We start from the raw sequence: 26,229 nt of genomic DNA on the forward strand, positions 1-26,229 counted from the left end.
TCCCCTGCATTAGCAGGCAGACTCTCAACCACTGCGCCCCAGGGAAGCCCTGTTACAGTACTTTTATTATTTATCTATTGAGGTATACATGCTCAGAAATCTTTTATTGATGGGTGCATAGTCATAAAAGTTTGGAAATGACTCCATCTAGCTTCTAACACTTTTTTCCCCATTGAAACAATTACTCTTAATAATACAATTTTTTTATACCAATATTAGGATGTTAACTATAGAATTATTACAGAAGATGTTACAACACTGGCAGTACTTGTTTTTAAAACATATACTTGAAAACACTTTTCCCACATTTTTTTCAGTTCCACATTGTTTGATCTGTAGTTACTGCTTTGTGTTCACTTGAAGGTCTCAGGATATGGGCAGAGCAGTAGCTCTTACCATCATTGTGATCTTAGTGTTGGGAATAAAAATAATGTTTAGCTGCAGTAGGTATTTGGGAAAGCTAAATCTGAAAGGTACCACTTGAAAGGTACCACTGACTTGTAATGAGAATAACTTTGGGGAAGATTATTCTTACTGTTTAAAGCCTGATGTTTATTAAAACAAATCAGCTGCTCTTTCCCTTTACAGGTATACCATGCTTTGTATAAATCCATTACACTGTACTGACATCTGGATTAATATAGAAGATTAAATTCAGATGTAATTTTCTCTTTGTTGAAGTAGTTTTTGAGACTAGCTTTTACATACCAATTTCACACTATATGCATCATACAATTTGATATATGACTTATATTTTTACAGTTTCCCTAAGTAGATCTAGAGATCTGTTGTATAAAGTTAGATTTATTAAAAAATTGAACTGATCCTAATATGTCATCAGTGTATGAATATATATACATATCTAATTCTTATATAAGAGTGATTTGGTATAACCCTAAGCTGTTAAATGGTAACCATAGTACGGTTATTTAAACTAATGTTTTTAATAAAAATAGATCTAATTTGGTTACTTATTTTATTTTAGCGAAGAATAACCAGAATTCAACAAATAGAGAAGGACATACTTCGTATACGACAGCTTTTACAGTCCCAAGCAACAGAAGCAGAGGTTAGTAAATTGTCTCTTTTGTTTGCAGACATAAATATAGGTAGTTATTCTAAGAAGAGGAAATAGGTATAATTAACGTGGCATCATCAAAATAGGTGTTCTTCTAAAGAATTGAGACACTTAATAAAGTTTTTTCATTAAATTAAATAGATATCAAAAACCTTTACTACTTTGGTTTCTTCATAACTTTAAGGCAGTTAAAATTTGTAGAGCCATAAATACAGATACTTTACTTCAGTTATCTGTTTTCATATAATCAGATAACTAACTTAATTTGGCTACTAACGACTTGTAAATAAGCTATCTCTTTGTATGTAATCCATAGTAAAAATTGATCATACACATATATCTATGCTTACTCTACAAACTCCATTAAAATGACAGTAAAAGGATAAAATGAAAAATCACAAATACCAGGGGAGGTGACATCAATAAAATTTGGGGAGCTGGAAAGCAGATAAACAAATTACTCTTCTGGCATATGGTAGAGAGTTGACCCCTGAGTCAGCAGTAGCAACCCATTTTACACTGTGGAGTCCTACAAGGTTCCAGAATTGGTTACACCTGGATGTGCTACCTCTGGATGTGAGGATTAAGAAAGAGGTTAAAAGCAAGAGGATGACTGAAAGTTTAAGAAGCCGGTGGAGCCTCCAGAACCTCTCTTCAACTCTGCATGGCTAAGTGACTGCTACTTTCCAGTCTCAGCAAAAGCTGAGAGATTTATTCTGGAAAAGGTAAAACAAAGGGTCTTTGGATAAGGGTAATCCTAGTATAGTTGACGTTGGGAGGGAGGTATCATACTAAAAACTGAAATCAGTGAAAATTTCCTTACTGAATGCTGAAACCCTCATTGGCATCCAGGTTTATAATACAGGCAAGTTTCTAGAAGCAGCTTCTCTAAGAAGTGTGACTAACCCAGGAAGAGAGACCTACAGGTACTGACACTGGCGGATTCCTCAATAAAACATCCCAGCTAGACCACCCTACTGGATGGCTACAGCTGACAGACTCCAACCTTTAGGCATAGAGCTTCATAGGCAGTCCATTCCTAAATATGGCTAGACAGCTAAAGACCACCAGACATTTTAAGAAAGTTTCTAATAAAAAAGATTTAATGGAAATAAAGACTATGCAAGAAGAAGAAAACTTAAGAAAAATAGAACTAACATTAATATTCTCAAGATAAAAGATAATGCATCCATAAAGTGAGAAAATGATGGTATACAAAAGGAACATTCAGAGAATTTAAAAAAGAGTTCTTGGGAATTAAAATTGTAATAGTAGAAATGAAAATCTCAACAGAAAGGTTAAAAGATAAATTTCTCAGAAAGTAGAACAAAAGAATAATGCAATGGAAAATAGAAAAGATAAGAAAGTCAGAGAATCATTCTAGGAGGGTTCGATATCTGAATAAAAAGGGGGTTCCAGAAAGAGAATGGAGAAACTAGAGGAAGGAAATCATAAAAATAAATTAAAATTCCCCAGAACTGAAGGGCATAGTGTTCCAAGTAAAATGGTCTTTCCAGTATCCAGTGCCACAGATGAAAATCCCACACTAGGCACATCATGATGAAATTTCATCTCACTGGGAATAAAGAGAAAATCTTAAAACCTTGTAGAGAAGGAGAAGAAAACAAATTTCACACAAAGAAACAGGAATACAAATGTATTTAGGTATATAAACAGCACACTAGAAGCTGGGAAGTAGAGTAGCAATTTCTTAAAACTTCTGAAAGATTATCTTCAGCTATGTTCCCAAACCAGTTCTCTGACACCACTAGTTGTCCTACAGTTCAAATCAGTTCTGACACTACCCAGACTTAGCGTAGACCCTACATTTAAGGGTGAAGTCATTCACAAGACTGCCCTCACTTCAGGTACCAGGCAAGTTTCAGATGTCCCAAACCACCTGCACTCTGCCCAGCTTGTTATATAAATCCTACCCAAGTGGGTGTATTACACTACAGTTCAATTCTGACACTAACTACTAGGAGGGAGCCTAGACCTTACAGGTTAAGGGCAGAGCCCCCAAATTTGGGGTATCCTACAACAACGTTAGGTTTGATAATTCACTTCAGTGACTCAGAACTCAGTAAAAGTACTACACTTACGATTACAGTTTTATTATAAAGGATGCAGGATCAGGAACAACCGAGTGAGACATGTAAGGCAGGACCTAGAGAAGGTGAGGGTGGAGGATGCAGAGCTTCCATGATCTCTCATGGAATCTGGACACATCACTCTCCCAGGGCATCTTTGTGTTCACCAAGCAGGAAGCTGCATTGAGCTTCAGTGTCCAGAGTTTTTATTGGGGTTTCATTATGTAGGCATGCTTGATTAAACAAGTGGCTACATGATTGAACTCAGTTTCCAGCACCCTTCCCATCCCTGGAGGTCAGTCTTGACTAGTTCAACCCTCTAGTCATGTGGTTGGCCTTTCAGGTGACCAGCACCCATCCTGAAGCTATCTAGGGATCCCCCATGGGTCACCTCATCTGCATGGCAAACTCAGGAAATTCCAAGGGTTTTTGAAGCTCTGTGCAAAGAACAAAGGGACAAAGACCAGATATATATATTTTTTATTATACCACACGAGCCTGTAAATTTATCTCTAGTCAACTGCCTATTAAATTTGAGAGTAGAATGCATTTTCAGATAGTCAAAGTATCAAAAATATGTATTTCTGTATACTGTTTTCTGGAAGCTATTAGAGGATATAGTTAAAATGAGAAGGTAAAGCAAGAAAAATGAACATTTGGGATCCAAGACATAAAGAATACAATACAAGAGAAAGACATGAAAGACTCCCCAGAATGAAGATGAAGGGAGATTCTGAGACTAATGATAGAGAAAGTAACGAGTCCCTGTTGGCACAGTTGAGAAGATTCTGGGAGAGATGAGTCTAAGAAGATGAAATCAGTAGACTACTTAATGTTTTTGAATTTATTGAAAGGAAAAGAAATTTACACAGTAGGAGAGAAACTGAGGGTGTCACAAGTACACAGAACACCAAATAAACAAAACAAAAAAAAGATAATCTTACTCCATGGACAACAGGAAGTTGTAAAGGAAAGAATCATAGTATACCACCTGTACTCATGACTATAATTTAATAGTCAAAATAATGCAAATAGTGAACAGTTTATCAAACTATAAAATGTAAATTGGACAAATAGAGGAACAGGATGAGTATGGTGTGTTAAGGGTGGAATATTGATAAAAGAGAAATCAGTCCTCATCTTACATAATAGGAAATCAATAAATGAGGCATTAAACTAAGAAAAGCAGAACCTAGCAACACAAGCAGGTTATTTAGAGATAGAGAGGTGAGTTCCAAAATAAAAATAAAAATCCTCTGAAGGAGATGAAAATGTTTGCCTTAAGATAACAGGAAATGGGACAGAGCAAGCAAGTGTGAAAGACCACTGTTCATTGTCACAAGGCTTTAGAACTAATGATTATTTCAACTATGTGTAACTATGATAAAAATAAAGCATTTAAAAGAGCCAAGGCTATCATTTAGAAGATATTTATACTTCCTCTATAATCTGGATTGGCTTAATAATTATACCTTGATAATGATGATTAGTAAAGAACTTAAGAGGAGCTTAGAGAAAGCAAAAACGTTGGTAGCAGTATATCCTAGGAAAAGTCATGTTTAATATACTATCAGTGAGTAACAAGAAGACCAAGCAGTGGAAGTAAGAGGAAGGTACTATCTCAGTGGAACACAAATACTGTATATTTATACATGCTAGAAACTGAATGTTACTGAGACTTGTGCGTATTTGTCAGCTCTGCAGCTGAAATTTGGTTTTGATCACCATATAGAAGGATGGGGGTGTAAAAGACCATCCCCTCACCTATCTGTTTATAGCCAGCGAATTTGGGCACTTCTCACCTTGTTTATAGGTAAATAATAAGAAAACCTACATGGGACTTAAGTGAACTATTGCTGAATAAGTTTCGGAGAAGCATGTGGGAGGCTCAGAGAAAATAAATTTTCAGGAAGTTATTTGCTTCTTTAGTCAACTGCAGGAAGACCTGTCTCTGTGCAACAGGAGCAAAAGAAAAGCTGAATAAAAATCCACATTAACAATAAACAACAGAATTGTTGCTAGGAAAAATTGGCTCAGTATTTGGGGACAGATTTGAGACACATCAGTGGAAAGTTTCTAATGTGCAGCCAGATTCAGACTCACATTCCAGATCATGAAGAAAGAAGAGACTGCAAAGAGTGAAACATCAGCTTAGTGCTGTTTTCTAAATATAATTCCTAAAAACACAATGAAGCATTTATTGAAATTTTTAAATGTTTATGATACACAAAATAGTATGTACACTTGGATCCCATTTTTTAAAAGATATACACAAACATAGTGTATCAGAAATAGTATGAAAAGGCAGATAACCATTGTTAATACCGCCTTGTTTTTCTGGCTTAGCCAGTTGTTTTGTAATTTTTTTATACTAACTATGTACAGTTTTTATAATGAGAGAAAACTTTTGTATACAAAACAAATTTGTCATGTTCTGTCATGGCCAGCACGTATTTTCCACCCGTGGAAAATTTGATCAAATAATGAACAGTTCTGTTTCGAGCCCAAAACAGTGCAGGCCCGTTTATACACAGGGAACACAACTGTTTCTAATGTTAAAAGTACAATTTTTGAAAGTGTAGAGTCCTTTTTAAGACTATTTTCATCCATGCTTGTCATTTTAAATATCTTTGGATTCAGTACATCTAAATTTGAAATATGTAGAAACATGTATTTGCTAAATAGGCAGTTTAAGTACAGTGTAATAGTCATATTGCTCAAAGTAGTTTAACCTGGCTGTCCTAAGTCAATATAAACCAAATATTTGTAATATAAAGAATAAGTGTCCTTTTTGCAATGTTGACTCTTAGGAACTTTAAAAAATAACCCAAAAAAACAGTATCTCTGCTTCTTTTTCAGTGTCATTGGCATTGCTGTATGTCACATTCTGGTTATTTTGACCCCTTTTGGCTTTCCAGTGTAGTTAATCTGTGTTTTGGTGTTTTTTGTTTGTTTTTTTTTTATATAGCAGGTTCTTATTAGTCATCAATTTATACACATCAGTGTATACATGTCAATTCCAATCTCCCAATTCATCACACCCCCACCCCCCCGCCTCTTTCCCGCTTGGTGTCCATACGTTTGTTCTCTACATCTGTGTCTCAATTTCTGCCCTGCAAACCGGTTCATCTGTACCATTTTTCTAGGTTCCACGTATATGAGTTAATATACGATATTTGTTTTTCTCTTTCTGACTTACTTCACTCTGTATGACAGTCTCTAGATCCATCCACGTCTCTACAAATGACCCAATTTCGTTCCTTATTATGGCTGAGTAATATTCCATTGTATATATGTACCACATCTTCTTTATCCATTTGTCTTTCGATGGGCATTTAGGTTGCTTCCATGACCTGGCTATTGTAAATAGTGCTGCAGTGAACATTGGGGTGCATGTGTCTTTTTGAATTATGGTTTTCTCAGGGTATATGCCCAGTAGTGGGATTGCTGGGTCATATGGTAGTTCTATTTTTAGTTTTCTAAGGAACCTCCATACTGTTCTCCATAGTGGCTGTATCAATTTACATTCCCACCAACAGTGCAAGAGGTTTCCCTTTTCTCCACACCCTCTCCAGCATTTGTTGTTTGTAGATTTTCTGATGATGCCCATTCTAACTGGTGTGAGGTGATACCTCATTGTAGTTTTGATTTGCATTTCTCTAATAATTAGTGATGTTGAGCAGCTTTTCATGTACTTCTTGGCCATCTGTATGTCTTCTTTGGAGAAATGTCTATTTAGGCCTTCTGCCCATTTTTGGATTGGGTTGTTTGTTTTTTTTAACATTGAGCTGCATGAGCTGTTTATGTATTTTGGAGATTAATCCTTTGTCCATTGATTTGTTTGCAAATATTTTCTCCCATTCTGACAGTTGTCTTTTCGTCTTGTTTATGGTTTCCTTTGCTGTGCAAAAGGTTTTAAGTTTCATTAGGTCCCATTTGTTTATTTTTGTTTCTATTTCCATACTCTGGGAGGTGGATCAAAACAGATCTTGCTGTGATTTATGTCAAAGAGTGTTCTTCCTATGTTTTCCTCTAAGAGTTTTAGAGTATCTGGTCTTACATTTAGGTCTCTAATCCATTTTGAGTTTATTTTTGTGTATGGTGTTAGGAAGTGTTCTAATTTTATTCTTTTACATGTCGCTGTCCAGTTTTCCCAGCACCACTTATCGAAGAGACTGTCTTTTCTCCATTGTATATCCTTGCCTCCTTTGTCATAGATTAATTGACCATAGGTGCATGGGTTTATCTCTGGGCTTTCTATCTTGTTCCATTGATCTATATTTCTATTTTTGTGCCACTACCATATTGTCTCGGTTACTGTAGCTTTGTAGTATAGTCTGAAGTCAGGGAGTCTGATTCCTCCAGCTCCATTTTTTTCCCTCAAGACTGCTTTGGCTATTCGGGGTCTTTTGTGTCTTCATAAAAATTTTAAGATTTTTTGTTCTAGTTCCGTAAAAAATGCCATCGGTAATTTAGGGATAGGGATTGCATTGAATCTGTAGATTGCTTTGAGTAGTATAATCATTCTCACAATATTGATTCTTCTAATCCAAGAACATGGTATATCTCTCCATCTGTTGGTATCATCTTTAATTTCTTTCATCAGTGTCATAATTTTCTGCATACAGGTCTTCTGTCTCCCTAGGTAGGTTTATTCCTAGGTATTTTATTCTTTTTGTTGCAGTGGTAAATGGGAGTGTTTCCTTCATTTCTCTTTCAGATTTTTCATCATTAGTGTATAGGAATGCAAGAGATTTCTGTGCATTAATTTTGTATCCTGCAGCTTTACCAAATTCATTGATTACCTCTAGTAGTTCTCTGGAAGCATCTTTAAGATTCTCTATGTATAGTATCATGTCATCTGCAAACAGTGACAGCTTTAATTTTTCTTTTCCAATTTGTATTCCTTTTATTTTTCTTCTCTGATTGCTGTGGCTAGGACTTCCAAAACTATGTTGAATAATAGTGGTGAGAGTGGACATCCTTGTCTTGTTCCTGATCTCAGAGGAAATGCTTTCAGTTTTTCACCATTGAGAACGATGTTGGCTGTGGGTTTGTGTTATACGGCCTTTATTATGTTGAGGTAGGTTCCCTCTATGCCCACTTTCTGGAGAGTTTTTATCATAAATGGGTGTTGAATTTTGTCAAAAGCTTTTTCTGCATCTATTGAGATGATCATATGGTTTTTATTCTTCAATTTGTTAACATGGTGTATCACATCGATTGATTTGAGTATATTGAAGAATCCTTGCATCCCTGGGATAAATCCCACTTGATCATGGTGTATGATCCTTTTAATGTGTTGTTGGATTCTGTTTGCTAGTATTTTGTTGAGGGTTTTTGCATCCATATTCATCAGTGATATTGGTCTGTAATTTTCTTTTTTTGTAATATCTTTGTCTGGTTTTGGTATCAGGGTGATGGTGGCCTCATAGAATGAGTTTGGGAGTGTTCCTTCCTCTGCAATCTTTTGGAAGAGTTTGAGAAGGATGGGTGTTAGCTCTTCTCTAGATGTTTGATAGAATTCACCTGTGAAGCCATCTGGTCTTGGACTTTTGTTTGTTGGAAGATTTTTAGTCACAGTTTCAATTTCATTACTTGTGATTGGTCTGTTCATATTTTCTACTTCTTCCTGGTTCAGTCTTGGAAGGTTATACCTTTCTAAGAATTTGTCCATTTCTTCCAGGTTGTCCATTTTATTGGCATAGAGTTGCCTGTAGTAGTCTCTTAGGATGCTTTCTTTTTCTGCGGTGTCTGTTGTAACTTCTCCTTTTTCATTTCAAATTTTATTGATCTGAGTCCTCTCCCTCTTTTTCTTGATGAGTCTGGCTAATGGTTTATCAATTTTGTTTATCTTCTCAGAGAACCAGCTTTTAGTTTTATTGATCTTTGCTATTGTTTTCTTTGTTTCTATTTCATTTGTTTCTGCTCTGATCTTTATTTCTTTCCTTCTGCTAACTTTGGGTTTTGTTTGTTCTTCTTTCTCTAGTTTCTTTAGGTGTAAGATTAGATTGTTTACTTGAGATTTTTCTTGTTTCTTTAGGTAGGCTTGTATAGCTATAGACTTCCCTCTTAGAACTGCTTTTGCTGCATCCCATAGGTTTTGGATCATCGTGTTTTTATTGTCATTTGTCTCTAGGTATTTTTTGATTTCCTCTTTGATTTCTTCAGTGATCTCTTGGTTATTTAGTAACGTATTGTTTAGCCTCCATGTGTTTGTGTTTTTAACGTTTTTTTCCCTGTAATTGATTTCTAATCTCATAGCGTTTTGGTCAGAAAAGATGCTTGATATGATTTTAATTTTCTTAAATTTACTGAGGCTTGATTTGTGACCCAAGATGTGATCTATCCTGGAGAATGTTCCGTGCACACTTGAGAAGAAAGTGTAATCTGCTGTTTTTGGATGGAATGTCCTATAAATATCAATTAAATCCATCTGGTCTATTGTGTCAGTTAAAGCTCGTGTTTCCTTATTAATTTTCTGTTTGGATGATCTGTCTGTTGGTGTAGGTGAGGTGTTAAAAGTCCCCCACTATTATTGTGTTACTGTTGATTTCCTCTTTTATAGCTGTTAGCAGTTGCCTTATGTATTGAGGTGCTCCTATGTTGGGTGCGTATATATTTATAATTGTTTTATCTTCTTCTTGGATTGATCCCTTGATCATTATGTAGTGTCCTTCCTTGTCTCTTGTAACATTCTTTATTTTAAAGTCTATTTTATCTGATACGAGTATTGGTACTCCAGCTTTCTTTTGATTTCCATTTGCGTGGAGTATCTTTTTCCATCCCCTCACTTTCAATCTGTATGTGTCCTAGGTCTGAAGTGGGTCTCTTGTAGACAGCATATATATGGGTCTTGTTTTTGTATCCATTCAGCGAGCCTGTCTTTTGGTTAGAGCATTTAATTCATTCACATTTAAGGTAATTATAGATATGTATGTTCCTATGACCATTTTCTTAATTGTTTTGGGTTTGTTTTTGTAGGTCCTTTTCTTCTCTTGTGTTTCCCACTTAGAGAAGTTCCTTTAGCATTTGTTGTAGAGCTGGTTTGGTGGTGCTGAATTCCGTTAGCTTTTGCTTGCCTGTAAGGCTTTTGATTTCTCCATCGAATCTGAATGAGATCCTTGCTGGGTAGAGTAACCTTGGTTTTAGGTTCTTCCCTTTCATCACTTTAAGTATATCATGCCACTTCCTTCTGGCTTGTAGAGTTTCTCCTGAGAAATCAGCTGTTAACCTTATGGGAGTTCCCTTGTATGTTATTTGTCGTTTTTCTCTTGCTGCTTTCAATAATTTTTCTTTGTCTTTAATTTTTGCCAATTTGATTGCTATGTGTCTCGGTGTGTTTCTCCTTCGTTTATCCTGTGTGGGACTCTCTACGCTTCCTGAACTTGGGCGGCTATTTCCTTTCCCATGTTAGGGAAGTTTTTGACTATAATCTCTTCAAATATTTTTTCAGGTCCTTTCTCTCTCTCTTCTTCTGGGACCCCTATAATGCGAATGTTGTTGTGTTTAATGTTGTCCCAGAGGTCTCTTAGGCTGTCTTCATTTCTTTTCATTCTTTTTTCTTTATTCTGTTCTGCAGCAGTGAATTCCACCATTCTGTCTTCCAGGTCACTTATCTGTTTTTCTTCCTCAGTTATTCTGCTATTGATTCCTTCTAGTGTATTTTTCATTTCAGTTATTGTATTGTTCATCTCTGTTTGTTTGTTCTTTAATTCTTCTAGGTCTTTGTTAAGCATTTCTTGCATCTTCTCTATCTTTGCCTCCATTCTTTATCCAAGGTCCTGGATCATCTTCAGTATCATTCTGAATTCTTTTTCTGGAAGATTGACTATCTCCACTTCATTTAGTTGTTTTTCTGGTGTTTTATCTTGTTCCTTCATCTGGTACATAGCCCTCTGCCTTTTCATCTTGTCTGTCTTTCTGTGGATGTGGTTTTTGTTCCACAGGCTGCAGAATTGTAGTTCTTCTTGCTTCTGCCGTCTGCCCTCTGGTGGATGAGGCTATCTAAGAGGCTTGTGCAGCTGTGTTTTTTTTTCCTTGATCGAACTTAACTACACTCTATTTTTTAAATTGTTTTTAAAGAGGCAGCTTTTGTTTTTATTGAGCAGCACTGTGTTGTTTTTTTTTAAATTTATTTATTTATTCATTTTTGGCTGCATTGGGTCTTTGTTGCTGCACGCGGGCTTTCTCTAGTTGCGGTGAACAGGGGCTACTCTTTGTTGTGGTGCATCAGCTTCTCATTGCAGTGGCTTCTCTTGTTGTGGAGCACAGGGTCTAGGTGCATGGGCTTCAGTAGTTGTGGCTCGCAAGCTCTAGAGCGCAGGCTCAGTACTTGTGGCACGTGGGCTTAGTTCCGCGGCATGTGGGATCTTCCCGGACCAGGACTCGAACCCCTGTCCCCTGTGTTGACAGGCGGATTCTTAACCACTGTGCCCCCAGAGAAGCCCTGTATTTTCTTTTTTGATATTTTATGCTTTGAGTTTTTGCTGCTTTCTATCTTATTTAGTTATAGTTAGTTTTTATTCCCCCCATCTTTCTTATATTCTGATTATTGCTATTTGGCTGCATCAGCAGAGTTTTTTTCTATTTCTAAATCAGTATTCACATTTTTTCTATTTGATTGACTCCTTTATGTGTATGAAATAGCCCTCCTTATTCCATTTAATGCTCTTCACCTTGACTTTTATTTTGTTTGCTATTAGTATTACTGCACTGGCCTTCTTTGTGTCATCATTTGCTTGGTGTAACATATTCCCTGTCTGTATATTTTCCAAATTTTACCAACTTTCTGGCCTCTGAAAATTCCTTGAAAAATTGTCCTTTGTTAATAGCAATTCTCATTTTCCAGCACAATTATAAGGTTATTGCAGGTTGGGGGCTTGTTTGTGTTTTTTGTATTTGTTCAAAATTTTATTTAGATCATTGGATTTGGGGCTGTCTACCACTGTGACCTAATCTAATTTTTGTTTCTTTTTGTTATAATAATGGTCATATCATTCATAGTCTAAAATGTTTACATTTATTCAGTGAATGAAAACTAAAAGAAGGTGTTATGTCTTATTCAAGAAAGAAAATTCTAATTTTGCTGTTTGATGTTTCTTTATTCCATTATTATCATTCTGCTAATATAGATCAGAGAGAGAAGCTTGAAAATAGAGAAAACTGGGAATCAGATACTCATAAATTAGGTCACATACAGTGTAGACAAGAAAAGAAAAGATGTCTGCTAAATAATTTCTCTACCATGAAGCATCTTATAACATTGTCTTTGTCCTACCTGCCGACAACTCTGGTTTAGGGTCTAGATGTGGAACATAATTCAGATGATGTAATTATTACACATGATTCAAATCTCAAAAGTTCCAAAAGGATATGTGAGGCAACCAGTGCTGCCACTTTCTTATGTATCATTTCAGACAGGTTGTTTACTGGCAAATAGGTACATTTGGGGGCGGGGGGGGCTCAGACGGGTGCGAACTGTGAGGAAAATTATGGCACGGTTTAAAAATCTCTAGAAAATAGCCAGTGAGAAATATTTATTAAAATCCCATGCAGCTAGCACAGAGAGATCAGCTCGGTGCTTTGTGACCACCTAGAGGGGTGGGATAGGGAGGGTGGCAGGGAGGGAGATGCAAGAGGGAAGAGATATGGGAACATATGTATATGTATAACTGATTCACTTTGTTATAAAGCAGAAACTAACACACCATTGTAAAGCAATTATACTCCAATAAAGATGCTAAAAAAAAAAAATCCCATGCAGAGTACTCTTACAACCCATTAATAAGGAGGCAACCCCACTTACAAATGAGCAAAAGATTTGAATACACGTTTCACCAGAAAAATATATAGGAATGGCTAATAAACACATGAAAATATGCTCAACATCATTAGTCACTAGGGAAATGCAAGTTAAAACCACAATGAGATACCACTTCACACTCATTAGGGTGGCTGTAATCATAAAGAAAACAGTAAGCATTGGCAGAGTTATGGATAAATAGAAGCCGTCATACACTGCTGATGGGAATCTAAAATGGTTTGGCCACTTGAAAAGTGTGGCAGTCACCTAAAGTATTAAATGTACAATTATTATATGACACAGCAATTCCACTTCTAGGTATCTATCTAAGAGAAATGGAAACATGTCCACACAGAGACTTTCACTTGAATGTTCATGGCAGTATTATTCACAATAGCCCAAAAGTAGAAAAATGCGAATGTGTATCAATTGGTGAATTAATAAACAAAATGTGGTATACCCTTACAATGGAATACTGTTTGGCAATAAAAAGGAACAAATTGATGACACATACTCTAACAGAGATGAACCTCAAAAACATTATACTAAATAAAAGTAGCTAGACACATAAGTCCACATATTCTGCTTATAATAAATGTACAGAAAAGACAAATTCATAAAGACAAAGTAGATTCATAGTTACCTGAGGCTGTGGGTGGGAATTGGGATTAACTATAAAGGGTTCTTTTAGAGCACAAGGGATCTTTTTAGAGTGATGAAAATGTTCTAAAACTGGAGTATTGTGATGCTTGGTAAGTTTATTAAAAATCATTGAGCTGTACACTTAAAGTGGGCCAATTTTGAGATATGTAAATACCTCAACAAAATTGTTTTGTTTGTTTTTTTAATTTTTTTAGTCCTAGGATAGAAAACTGGGGAAGGTGTCCAGCAACTATGGGAATAAGGAGACTAGATAGGATTATTCTTTCAAGGGAATCAGAAACAATCTCTCTGTTCTCAGTGTTAGCAGTAGTTTTAGATAGTGATCAAAGAACACAGACAGGCCTGTCGCCTAGGATCAATGAAAGAATAAAGGGAAGTAAATAAGTAAAGAAAATAAAGATAGTGTTAAATATTACTTTGTGCTCTAGAGTCAGACTGCTTGGGTTGTGATCCCAGCTCTGGCTCTGCCATTTACCAGGTATGTGACCTAAAGCCAGATACTTATCATCTGTGCCTCCTCAGTTTCTTCATCTGTAAAATGGGGATAATAATAGTATGTGCTTCGTAGAGTTGATGTAAGGATTAAATCAATAGATGCCAAGTGATTAGTGCATAACAAACATTAGATTTTTTTTTTAACTTCATTATTTTCATCATTATCACCATCATCAGTTGGGCCTGGCAGTCCTGCAGGCCTACTGTGTTTCTCTGGATCCCCCATTCTCTCTCTACTGGAAACGACTATTTCTGATGTCTACTAATCTTCATCCTTCTAATAATTTCATCTCCTCCTTCACAGAGAAAACAGTAGCTATCGTCAGAGCTCTCTCTCCTTCCTACCAGGAAGCATTCTGCCTTCCTTCCTGTGCTTTGGATTTTCAGCTCTTGCCTTCTCAGGAACTTAGTACTCTTACCTTGTTTCTCTCATATTTATCTTCTTTCTCTTCTGTAGCATCTTTTCATTGGCATTTAAACATGCTCAAGTCTTATCTTTAAAAACAGAAAATGAACTTTCCTCAATTCCACCTCTCCCTGCAACTGTTCTTCATCTGTCCCCTTCCCGTCCTCATTGTCTTTTCCTAATCTTCACTCCAAAGTTGTTTCTAGACTCCAAGTCTGTATTTCCTCCCCACCATTCACACACACCAGTCTAGTCTCTACTCTCATAGTTTCACTGAAGTGGATCATTGCTGACTTCCATATTGCTAATTGACATTTTCAGTCTTCATCTTCATATTTTCCACATTACTGAACACTGTTGCTTGAAATATTATACTCTTGGCATCTTTTTTGGTTCATACACATTCCTTAAGACATATTTCACTTTTCTCTTTATTTTCTCTCCCTCCCTGAGACCATCTTATTTATGCTTAGGGCTTCACTCACCATCTGTATGCTTTTGGCTCTCAAATTCATTTTTCTAGCCCTGAGCTCCAGACTCCTAAATCTGTGTACCTACTCTGCATCTCTACTTAGTTGTCTTAAAGTCACTTTAAATCCAACATATCCAAAGCATAATTAATGATCTTCTCCTCCTAAGTCCTCCTTATGAGCCCCACATCCTCCAAAATACCCTCATTCTCCTTTAGTATTACCTATCTCTGTGAATGGTACCATCATTATTCAGTCGTGTGAGCTAAGGAACACAGGAGTAATTCTTGACACCAGACCTCTTCCTCCACTCGCCATATCCAATCTATCATGCAGTCCTTCAGATTTACCTCTGTCTCCACTGCTTTCATCTCCATCACTGCTTCCCTAGGTGTAAAGTACCATTATCTAATACTTACTTTAAGACATAGTCTCCAAACTGGTCGCTTCTCTTTCCTACCTACTTAGACCATTTTAAATTTGACTTAAAAAAATCAAAATACATGCACCTTTTCCCATTAGTATTACTGGTATTAGTTATGTGAGGGCAAGAGTGCCATCTGAGAATCACACTAAATTCAGTAAAATCAGTAAGTTTTTTGTTTTTGTTTTTGTTTTTACCATCTTTCTGTTCTACTCTTCACACTATAGTTCTTTGATGTTCTAGAGCAAGCCATGTTTCCTCCCAGCCCAGGTTCTTTGCACATGGTTTTCTGTTTACCTAAAACCTTCACCTTCTATCCCCATCCCATTTCCTAGGACTCCTGTTTGTATTTAGATCTCAGTTCAGACAACGCTTCCTAAGGCAGCTCTTCCCCCCAAGTCCCCACAACGTATGGTGTCCCTCTGGTGTATATCCTTACAGCGCCCTGTACCCTTCTTCAGAGTACTTGTCAAAGTTTTAACTCTATTGTCATTTCTCTCATTATTTGATAGTATCCCTGACTAGACTGAAGCTTGAAGAGTGCGTTGAGCAGTGTCTGGTTTTGCCAGCGCTGTATTCCCCAGCACCTAGTGAAAGTAACCAACGTGGCAGATACTCAGTACTCTTATATTGACGTCTTCAATTATGTTAGTGTCAAATCTTGGTGGATTTAGTGGTTTTTGATTCATTTTGTCTCTAGATTGATTTTGTATTCTCTACTTTTGTTGATTTTGTTGAATTTCGTAGTGTAACTTTCCCATGGTGATATTTTTTCTTCTGTTTCTGAATTATTGGGACTACCTCTCTTTTGCCTGTATATAACTTATACTAGTTTATTGATGGAAATATTGGTAAATTATTAAGTCACATCTTAAATGGTCTAGGAAAGCTTTATGTTTAAAGAAATTCTAGTGGAAGCCATTTTGTAATACAGTTTTCCACTATTATGTCAAATTTTTTAAAGTGTAATTTTTATTTTTACGTTATCATTTTCCTAGGGTAGGCACATTTGTGATTGTTTCTATAAAAGATAATGGAAAAGTTATTTTATTTCTTTGATTCTGCAGTGATATTTTTTCAAAGTGACTGCTTTGTACTGGATATAATCTCTCTTGAAATGACTGCTTTTACTGGATATAATCTGTCACTTTCATTTTACATAGCAGATGGTGGCTACATTAGAAAAGGTTTTTGGTTTTTTTCAGATGAGAAACTTAAGAACTTATCTGTTGGTTTCATATGACTTTTATTAGCAGAAGATGTATATATATATTCTGTGTATAAACATAGTTATACAGAAGGTGTTTTTAAGCTTAGGTTAATAGTTTAACTGTTATATTTGCAGCTCTAGTAAACGCCAGAGCCATGTGACCTTGCGGAAAAGACAGTTATTTGTTCTAGTTGGGTTATATCCCTGATAGTGATGTGAGCACAGCTGGTGGAGGATGGTGTTTCCGTGAGTCTCAGAAAATCCTTTGTCTTGTGTGGCTCTAATGCTCGAGGGACACACTTCACTTTCCTTTTACCGAAATAGTCGACAGTCAACCCTGCTGGAGCTGATGAAGTATAAAGTGCAGTTCCATGCTTTTGTAAACCTGTATAATTGAGGCATTCAAAGCTTTAAAGCAAGAACGAAGGAAAGCTCTGGGCTAAGAAAGCATACACCATTTTTGTATGTAATGATGTTAACTCCATATTAACAGAGGTCATCTCAGAGCAAGCATGAAGCCGGCTCACATGAAGCTGAGCGACAGAATGAAAGTCAAGGAGTGGCAGAAATCAACATGGCAACTTCGGGTAGTGGTCAGGTAAATAAATTATTTTATTAATTTTTTTTCCAATTAACTATTTAAATATTTAAAAAGGAATACAGAGTGAGATGATTCTCAGAAAGATCTGTAAATCTTATCTACTTTCTTAGTCTTGAATGGATATCTCCAGAAGAATTCAGTACCAAAATGCTATGTCATTTTTCTTTATTATATCTAACAATAATGCTTTCAAAATTTCTAAGTATATCTTATAGCTCTAAATTGTGTGTCTCTGTTTTAGCCTAAAATGATTAGCGTGAGAAGAATTTTTTTGAAAAATAAATACTAAGCTGCATTTTGGTCATATGTGGTTTGACCTAGTTATTATTGCTTGCATTTGAATAGGTTTGCTCTTTCTCTGTGGCATTCTTTGCAAAGACATTTTTATGTTTTTAAAAAACGGTCATAAGAACTTAGTTCTTGTTTTATGTTGTACTTCAAGGTTACATAAATCTAGAAATTTAAATCCTATCACTGAAAAAGATGATTCTAATGCTCATACCAAGTAGAAACATAGCCTAATGATGTTTACTATTGTCATCTTTAGCAAAATTACGGAAGTCAATTTTTTTTTTTTTAATGTAGAACTATTTTCTTGTTATGTTGCCATCAGTCTTCTATTAGAGTTTTATTGGAATGCATCCTACTATGACAGTATTTTTCTTTGGAGTGTTCTGTATTCTCCACATTTTTTCAATGAATATTTTATGCTGTAAATGAATCATTTTTTTAAATACAATTTCACTAAGTTAATTTTAAGGAAATTTTCTTACTGTTGATATAAAATATTCCCTTAGTGTCTGTAGGTTACTTTTAATGATACTATTTATTTTAAAAGAGCCTGCTTCTATTAGTTCATTAAAATTTAAAGCTTAAAATGTCTCATACTTGAGTACTTAAATTTATTTTACTGAGTTAAAACAAAAAGATAATTCATTTTAATATTACTGGTGAGCACTGTAGTGGAGAAAACTCTATAGATGGTAAATTAGGGAAATTATATCTAAATAGCACATTTGGGTTATTTCTTTGTGTATTGTTTAGGGAATTCTTTGGGAACATTATGTGTTCCTACACATATGTAGAAAGAAAAAAAGTTCTGTCTTTTTGATAGAAAAAAAAAATTGTTTGCTTAGGATTAGACCCACTATTAGTGCTTTGGGTTGTATTCCAATTATTATATACTTTAACGCCTCACCTATCCAATAAGCTGGATATTCATTAAAAAAAAATCGGATCCCTATTACACTTCTTACATCAAAATTAATTCTAAGTAGATTAGATTTGATGTCAAAAATGAAAACTATTAAAAATACCAAAAGATAAGAAGAAAATGAGGGTAGAATTTTTATAATCATGAAGTGGGTAGGAAACCATAAGAGAAAGGAACAGTAGGTTTCATATAAAAATGTAAAACTTCAGTATGCCATAAAATCATAGCAAAGTTACAAGATCACATTAATGATGCTACAGCTACTCCCAGATCCTAATGTAGATGAGTGATATATATCTGTGGGACTGTGATTCAGTTATGCCAAGATTCCTTTAACCTGTCTTAATAGGATCTACCCATGTGACAACCGCTTGGGGTTTGTTCATTTGCTTTGTTTTATTATTTGCTCCAGAGACAAAAACCATTGACACTAACTAAAAATGAAAATAATCTTTTTGACTCTCTCAGGATCACAGTAGCATGATCTACCAAAGCTGCTATCCTGGTGCCCTTATCTCTACCACTTTGTGGAAATTCATTCTACCTCACCTGGTTTCCTGCCCACATCCACTCTGCCGGAATGATCTTTACATGAGTAAATCACCCTCTTTGTAAAATCCTTTGTTGGCGTCCCTTGGTTCTTAGAATAAGATAACCCTTTATTGTGACCTATATAATCTGGCTCCTTCGCAACGTGTTAGCTTTATGTCACACTTTGCTCTCAGCACTTCTGCCGCGCTGACCTTTCCTGGGCTTTCTCCTCTGCAGCCCGCACACCGTCTGCTCCTGTTCCATGTAGTGCTCTTCTCGTCCCACTCCACTCAGTTAACATCCGTTTGTGTGTGTCTGAGCTTCAGCATGACTTTCTCAAGAGGCTTGAACTCTCCACATCCCATTATTAAACGCTGTCCTAGCTTGTTCTTCTCCTTTGCAGACCACATTTGCAGTTTTATGTTTATTTCTGTGATTATTTGTTTTCCCCAGTAGATTGTAAGCTCCAGAAGGGCAAAGATCCTTTCCAGTTTTATCCATTTTTATATCCCCACAATCCCTGATAAATAGTAGATAACAACAATAAATATATGTAGGTTGGAAGGAGTGACTAACATCCCTTCTAGAAATAAGGTTTCTTGACCTGTGATTAATCTCCCCTGGAAGTTAAATGAAAAGAGAAAGCTAAAAGTAAATTATACAGATCAGATCCCTGCTTGCTTAGTATATAACTATGTGTGTAATTCATTTATGAATTGATCCTCAGCTTTTCTGTTTAATGTTTAGAACCAGATCTCTAGTGATATAACCAGTAAGTAGTAATGAACTTCAACAAAGAGTGGGAAAGAGAGAAAATGGTAGGAGGACCTTTTCTGCTGCTAGTAATGTGTTTTTAAACCTTTTATTATGGAAAATTTCAAATATATACAGAGGCAGAGAGAATAATATAGTAATCTACATGTACCCTATCTACTTGCCCTCTCATTTTATTTTTGGAAAAGATCCCAGCCATCATTTCTTGCATAAATACTTCACTGTGTATTTCCAAAGGATATGAACACATTTTGGGGGGACTTCCCTGGTGGTGCAATGGTTAAGACTCCATGCTCCCAGTGCGAGGGGCTTGGGTTCAATCCCTGGTCAGGGAACTAGATCCCACATGCATGCCACAACTAAGGAGCCCATGTGCTGCAATGAAGACCTGGCACAACCAAATACATTTTTTAAAAAAAAGAATACTTTTTTTTAATTGAAGTATGGTTGATTTACAATATTGTTACTTCCAGGTGTACAGCAAAGTGATTCAGTTATACATATATTTTTTTTCCAATTCTTTTCCCTTATAGGTTATTACAAGATATTGAATATAGTTCCCTGTGCTATACAGTAAATTCTTGTTGTTTATCTAATTTATATATATGGAGGTGTATATCTGTTAATCCCATACTCCTGTTTTATCCCTCCTTCCCTTTCCCCTTTGGTAACCATAAGTTTTTTTTCTGTGTCTAAGATTACTTTTTTTAAAATTGAAGTATAGCTGATTTGCATTATTATGTTAGTTTCAACCGTACAGCAAAGTGATTCAGTAATTTTTTATTCAGATTATTTGTATCTGTTAATCCCATACCATTAATCTATCCTTTTCTCCTTCCCCTGTGATAACCATAAGTTTGTTTTCTGCGTCTATGAGTCTGTTTCTGTTTTGTATATAGATTCATTTGTATTATTTTTTAGATTCCCCCATATAAGTGATATCATATAATATTTGTCTTTCTCTGTCTGACTTGCCTCACTTAGTATGATATTCTCTAAGTCCATCCATGTTGCTGCAGGTGGCAGTATTTCATTCTTTTTTGTGGCTGAATAAAATTCCATTGTATCTTCTTAAACTGATCATCTGTTGATGGGCACTTGGGTTGTTTCCATGTCTTGGCTGTTGTAAATAGTGCTGCTGTGAACATTGGGGTGCGTGTATCTTTTTGAATTAGAGTTTTCCTCTTTTCTGGATTTATGCCCAAGAGTGAGATTGCTGGATCATATGGTAGTTCTATTTTTAGCTTTTTAAGGAACCTCCATACTGTTTTTCACAGTGGCCGTACCAATTAACATTTCCACTAACAGTGTAGGAGGGCTCCCTTTTCTCCACATTCTTTCCAGACTTTTTAATGATGGCCATTCTGACCGGTGTGAGGTGATACCTCATTGTGGTTTTGATTTGCATTTCTCTAATAATTAGCGATGTTGAGCATCTTTTCATGTGCTTGTTGGTCATCTGTATGTCTTCTTTGGAGGAATGTCTGTTTAGGTCTTCTGTCCATCTTTTGATTGGGTTGTCTGTTTTTTTGATATTAAGTTGTATGAGCTGTTTGTACATTTTGGATATTAACCCTTTGTCAGTTGCATCATTTGTGCATATATTTTCTCCCAGTCCGTAGGTTGTCTTTGTTTTGTTGATGGGTTTTTTGTTTTTTGGTTTTCCTTTGCTGTGTGAAAGCTTTTAAGTTTGATTAGGTCCCATTTGATTATTTTTGCTTTTATTTCTTTTGCCTTGGGAGACTGATCTAAGAAAATATTGCTATAATTTATGTCTGAGAATGTTTGCCTATGTCTTCTTCTAGGAGTTTTATGGTGTCATGTCTTATATTTAGGTCTTTAAACCAATTTGAGTTTATGGTTGATGGAGTGTTCTAACTTCATTGATTTACATGTAGCTGTCCAGCTTTCTGAACACTACTTGCTGAAGAGACTGTCTTTTCTCCATTGTGTATTCTTGCCTCCTTTGTCAAAGATTAATTGACCGTAGGTGTGTGGGTTTATTTCTGGGCTCTTTATTTTGTTCCGTTGGTCTATATGTCTGTTTTTGTGCAAACACCATACTGTTTTGATTACTGTAGCTTTGTAGTATTGTCCGAAGTCCCAAAGCAATCTACAAGATTTAATGCAATTCCTATTAAAATGCCCATGACATTTTTCACAGAACTAGAACAAATAATACTAAAATTTATATGGAACCACAAAAGACCCAAAATTGCTAAAGCAATCCTGGGAAAAAAGGACAAAGAACAGTTTTTTAAAGTGCATAAGTACAGTGCCATTATTACACTGCCAAAGAAACTAACAGTAATTCCTTAGTAGCATCAGATATCTAGTCAGTATTCAAATTTGCAATTGTTTCATAAATGTCGTAATTTTTCAGTTTATTTGACTCTGGTCAGATAAGGTTCGTGCACAGAGCTTGGTTAATATGTCTTTGAAGCCTCTTTTAATCTATAGGTTTCCTCTTTGTCTCTCAGTTTTTTGCTATATGTTTGTTGACTAACCAAAGTTATTTGTTTTCTAGTGTTTTCCATAGTCTGGATTTTGCTGATAACATCTCCACAGTGAAGTTTGACATGATCCTCTATCTTCTGTATTTCCTATAAATTGGTATTTAGATCTAGAGCTGTGATCAGATTTGGTTTCAAGGCCCCCCCTCCTTTTTTGGACAAGACTTTTTCATAGATGGCATTGTGGTCTTCCATCAGGAAGCACAAAATGTCTGGTTTTCTCTCTTTTTGTGGTATTAACAGCCATTGATACTTAATGCTTAGCTCCATTAATTCATTAGGGGTTACAAAATTAGCTGTAGTATTTCTATAAAGAGAAACTTCTCCTTATCTACTGTTTGACTACTTCCAGATACGGTTTGTATGAAAACAAGGCAAGATGAGGGGAGTGGTTGCTTCTTCCCCCTCATGTCAAGTTTCATAGTGAGTTAGAGACTGTTGCTACCTTTATGGTGAACCCTTTTGAGTCACTTTGTAAAGTGAGCAAGCAGAGGATAGAAGAGGGGTTCCAACCCAGCAAGTGTAATTGAAATTGACTGTATCCCAGCTGTGCTAATTTAACTGCCAGGCATAGTCCTTCTAGGGTCCCTCAGCAAACATTTGAGTGCCTGTAATGGCAATGGATATTTAAGGGTGAATAAAGGGGAATCAGAAGATAGATGCTTGATTCTAATATGTAGTGAAAAGGAATTGTATTTACTTGGAGGGGCCCCCTCCAGACAGTTCATCTTATCCCCACCTCTCTGCTCCTTAGCCCATTTTTCACTCTGCTGTTAACTTTCTCCCCCACCCCTTTTACCTGAAAGATAATATAAAACTCATCACTGTTCAGGATCTGTTTACTGAGGATCTGCATTATGCCAAGACTGTTCTCAACCCTCGGGTGTGGTGGTGGGCTAGGTAGATGCTACCTTGTCCTCAAGAAACTTATCATCTAGAAGTAAGACAGATGAGCATTTTCCACAAAGTGTGTTAAGTAGTATGAAAGGGCAAGTACGTAGTGCTACAGCACTTAACCTAGTGTTGGGGTGATTTTCATCCTAGAGGAAGTTACAAATTAATTTATTCTGACACCTTAAGAATGATTGGGTAAATTAGGAACAGTAATCTAGGTGAAAGAGGATGGTGGCCTTGGGGGTTAGGGAAGAATTGATAGATGTGAGAGAGTCATTTAGTCAGCAGATATCTGAGTATCTGAGAGGATTTAGAAACTATAATCCATAAGGGTTAGTGTTGGATGCGAGGGCTGAGGAGGAAGGAGAAGTCAGGAATGACTTCCAGGTTTTTGTCATAGGCAGCTACAAGGATGGTGATACACTTCAGTGCTAACACTAGATGAGGAACAAGTTTGTGAGGGAAAATAATCTAGTTTCAAAAATGTTAAGTTTCAAGATGTTAAGTCTGAGACAATGAAGCAGAAATGTCAAGTAGGCTATTAGATAGTGGGTTTGGAATCAAAGGGAAGGGTGAAAAATGTGATAATTAAAGGTATGGGAGATTTTTATATCCCCTGTGATTATAGAAAGAGAAGATGAAGACCTGGGCTAAAAAATTCCAAAGCAAGGGAATAACATTGTTGTTCCAAAAGAGGAAATAGTTAACAATATCCACCATTGACTGTAAGGACTTGAAAATTTTCCTTTAGGTTTCACCAAAAAAAGAACTTCAGTGCTGATCTTGGCAAGAGCCATTTCATTGGCTTTCTTCTCTACCATGTGATATTGGAGTGAGTTGAGGTTTAAATTGGAAGGTTAAAAAGTAGAAGAGAGCAATTTTAGCTAACTCAGAAAGTCTGAGTGTGAACTGCCCAAGAGAGAAAAGGCCATTAACTGACACAGAGTAGAGATTTGAGAGAAAATTGAGAGATTATTTTTCTTTTTATAAAATAGAAGAGATAAGCATATTTGAATGGTAATGGGAAGGAGCCAGTAGAGAAAAAGATTGAAGGTCCAAAAGAGCAAAGAGGAATGGGGAGGGAAAGGATCTAGAGCACACATGAAGGGACGGGCCTTAGGTAGCAGAAGGGGTGCCTCTGAAGCAATAGCAGGAGGAGATGGAGATGGGTGTGGAGGCAGGTAATTTTGTCAGTTTGGTAGCAGCAAGTTTGAGGGAGTTTTGTCTGATGGCTTCTATTTCTCTGCAAATTAGAAGGTAAAATTATTTGTGGTAAAGGAGACATATCCAAAATAGCCACTGTGAGCAAAGAAGGGAGAGCTGACTAGGGAAACACAAGGATTACAGATGGAGGACTAAGGGCCCAGGTGTATTGGTGACCATAAAGGTTACATGGGCAGCACCCTGGAGAATTGTGTGATATTCTCACATGCTCATATTTCTCAAATACTGCTCAGCAGTCCATATTAGGGTGTAGAGAAAACAGACAGTTGGATTCATCTACAATTGCAATGTTTCCAGGCAGGTGGGATGGAATAGCCATGGGGCAAAGATATTGAAAACTGACCAAAGAATTACGGAAGTGATGGACCACGAAAAAATTCAAGGTGGAGTATGTAGGGACGTTCATGTGCTGGACATTCCAGTCATTTTAAAGACACTTTCTTGGGGAAGGTTAAAGGAGATTGCCAGAAGAATAGGTTTTCAGAGTTACCACAGGATAACTAAATGCATTATTCAGAGATGGTACATTTCAGGGTGATGGAAATGGTCTAGGATACAGCCATAGATGTCAGTGACTAAAATGGAGTAGAGGAGAAAAACGTCACTGAAGATACCAGAGAACTGAGAGACCATGGTTTTGAATGGGGCATAAGTTACCCAGAATGGTGGCAGTAATTGAAGTAGAAGGAGGTCAGTGACCCTTGTGCCCAAGTTGTTTAATGATTGAAGACAGTGATTGAGTGGTTAGTAGGTGATAGCACTGGGGAAAGGGAAAAGTGATTATAACACAAGGAGATTTGGGGCTATTACCGGAAGGTGGAGAAATAATAGTTTCAAAGTGGTGTTGAAGAGTGAGGAAGACATAGGCTTATGCTACCTCCTGACGCCAAAGTACATGGGATATAGGAGAGAGGGCTGCAGGAGGAGGTGGTGTCCAATAAGAGCTAGGTTTCAGTTAAGGCCAGGAATGAAAGGAGCATTATGTGAAAAGTTGAGGAGGTATGGGTATTTATGGAGCATGGAACCTAAATTTCACAAGGAAGTTTGGATAGGAAAGAAAATATTAGGAAATAGTGTCTCACACACGTCTTAAGGCTGACAGTTGGAAATGATATGTTTTTGGACTTAGGTTTTGGACAGTGAGCAAGGCTGATTTAGTGGATGTAAAATATGGCTGATTTAATAGGTCTTGAGTTTGAGAGAGAGTTAATGACGCTCATTTCTTCAGAATTTAGTGATGAGTCGGGTGGGAAATACTTCTTAGGAAGGTACCATTTCTTGCAGGTTACCATTTCTCTGGTTCCTCTGAAAGATGTCGGTGCAGGCCTAGCCATAATAAAAAGGCCCAGGAAAGATTCTCAGGGCTCGAGTTCTAGGCCTATAGGTAGTGTGGGTATGGGAATGTTCTCTTGGAATCTCCATATAAGAAATGCATCTGGATTTCTAGCTAGAGAGTTTGGGAGAACAGAGCGGTGAGTGTCCCAAAATCAAGGAGCTGTATAGGAAGGTACGGAGACCGAAGCTTAAAGATGATTTGGTATCTACACTGAAATGAATGTCCGGAACATGTTTTAGTGTGGACATGGGTTTTCCCTTGTTTCATAGTTTAACCTCTTATTTCTCTTTTGTTTCAAACAATGTGTTAATTATCTATTGCTGCTTGACAATTTTAGCAAAATCAACAAACATTTATTATTGTTTCTGTAGGTCAGGAATCCTGGTGCAGCTTAGCTGAGTGCCTCCGGTTCAGGGTCTCTCACAGGCTGCAGTCACGGTGTTAGCTGGGGCCGCAGTCATTTCAAGACTTGACTTGGGGAAGATGTGCTTCTAAGCTCACT

General features: G+C 36.6%; 1 protein-coding gene across 17 annotated transcripts in view; it reads left to right on the plus strand.

Annotated features, from left to right (window-relative positions):
• APC (APC regulator of WNT signaling pathway) overlaps positions 1–26,229 on the plus strand; it is a 135,864-nt gene that overhangs the window by 81,111 nt on the left and 28,524 nt on the right. For 12 of the 17 annotated variants that reach the window (XM_082455708.1, XM_082455718.1, XM_082455720.1 and 9 more), the window contains 2 exons: positions 986–1,069; positions 17,135–17,239. In XM_082455708.1, coding sequence (XP_082311834.1) covers positions 986–1,069; positions 17,135–17,239 — 189 coding nt within the window. The remainder of the gene's footprint in view (positions 1–985; positions 1,070–17,134; positions 17,240–26,229) is intronic. The other 5 variants (XM_082455722.1, XM_082455724.1, XM_082455723.1 and 2 more) reach the window with 1 other exon arrangement.

This window comes from Balaenoptera physalus, assembly GCF_965194825.1.
Source record: "Balaenoptera physalus genome assembly, chromosome: 3".
NCBI lineage: Eukaryota > Metazoa > Chordata > Mammalia > Artiodactyla > Balaenopteridae > Balaenoptera > Balaenoptera physalus.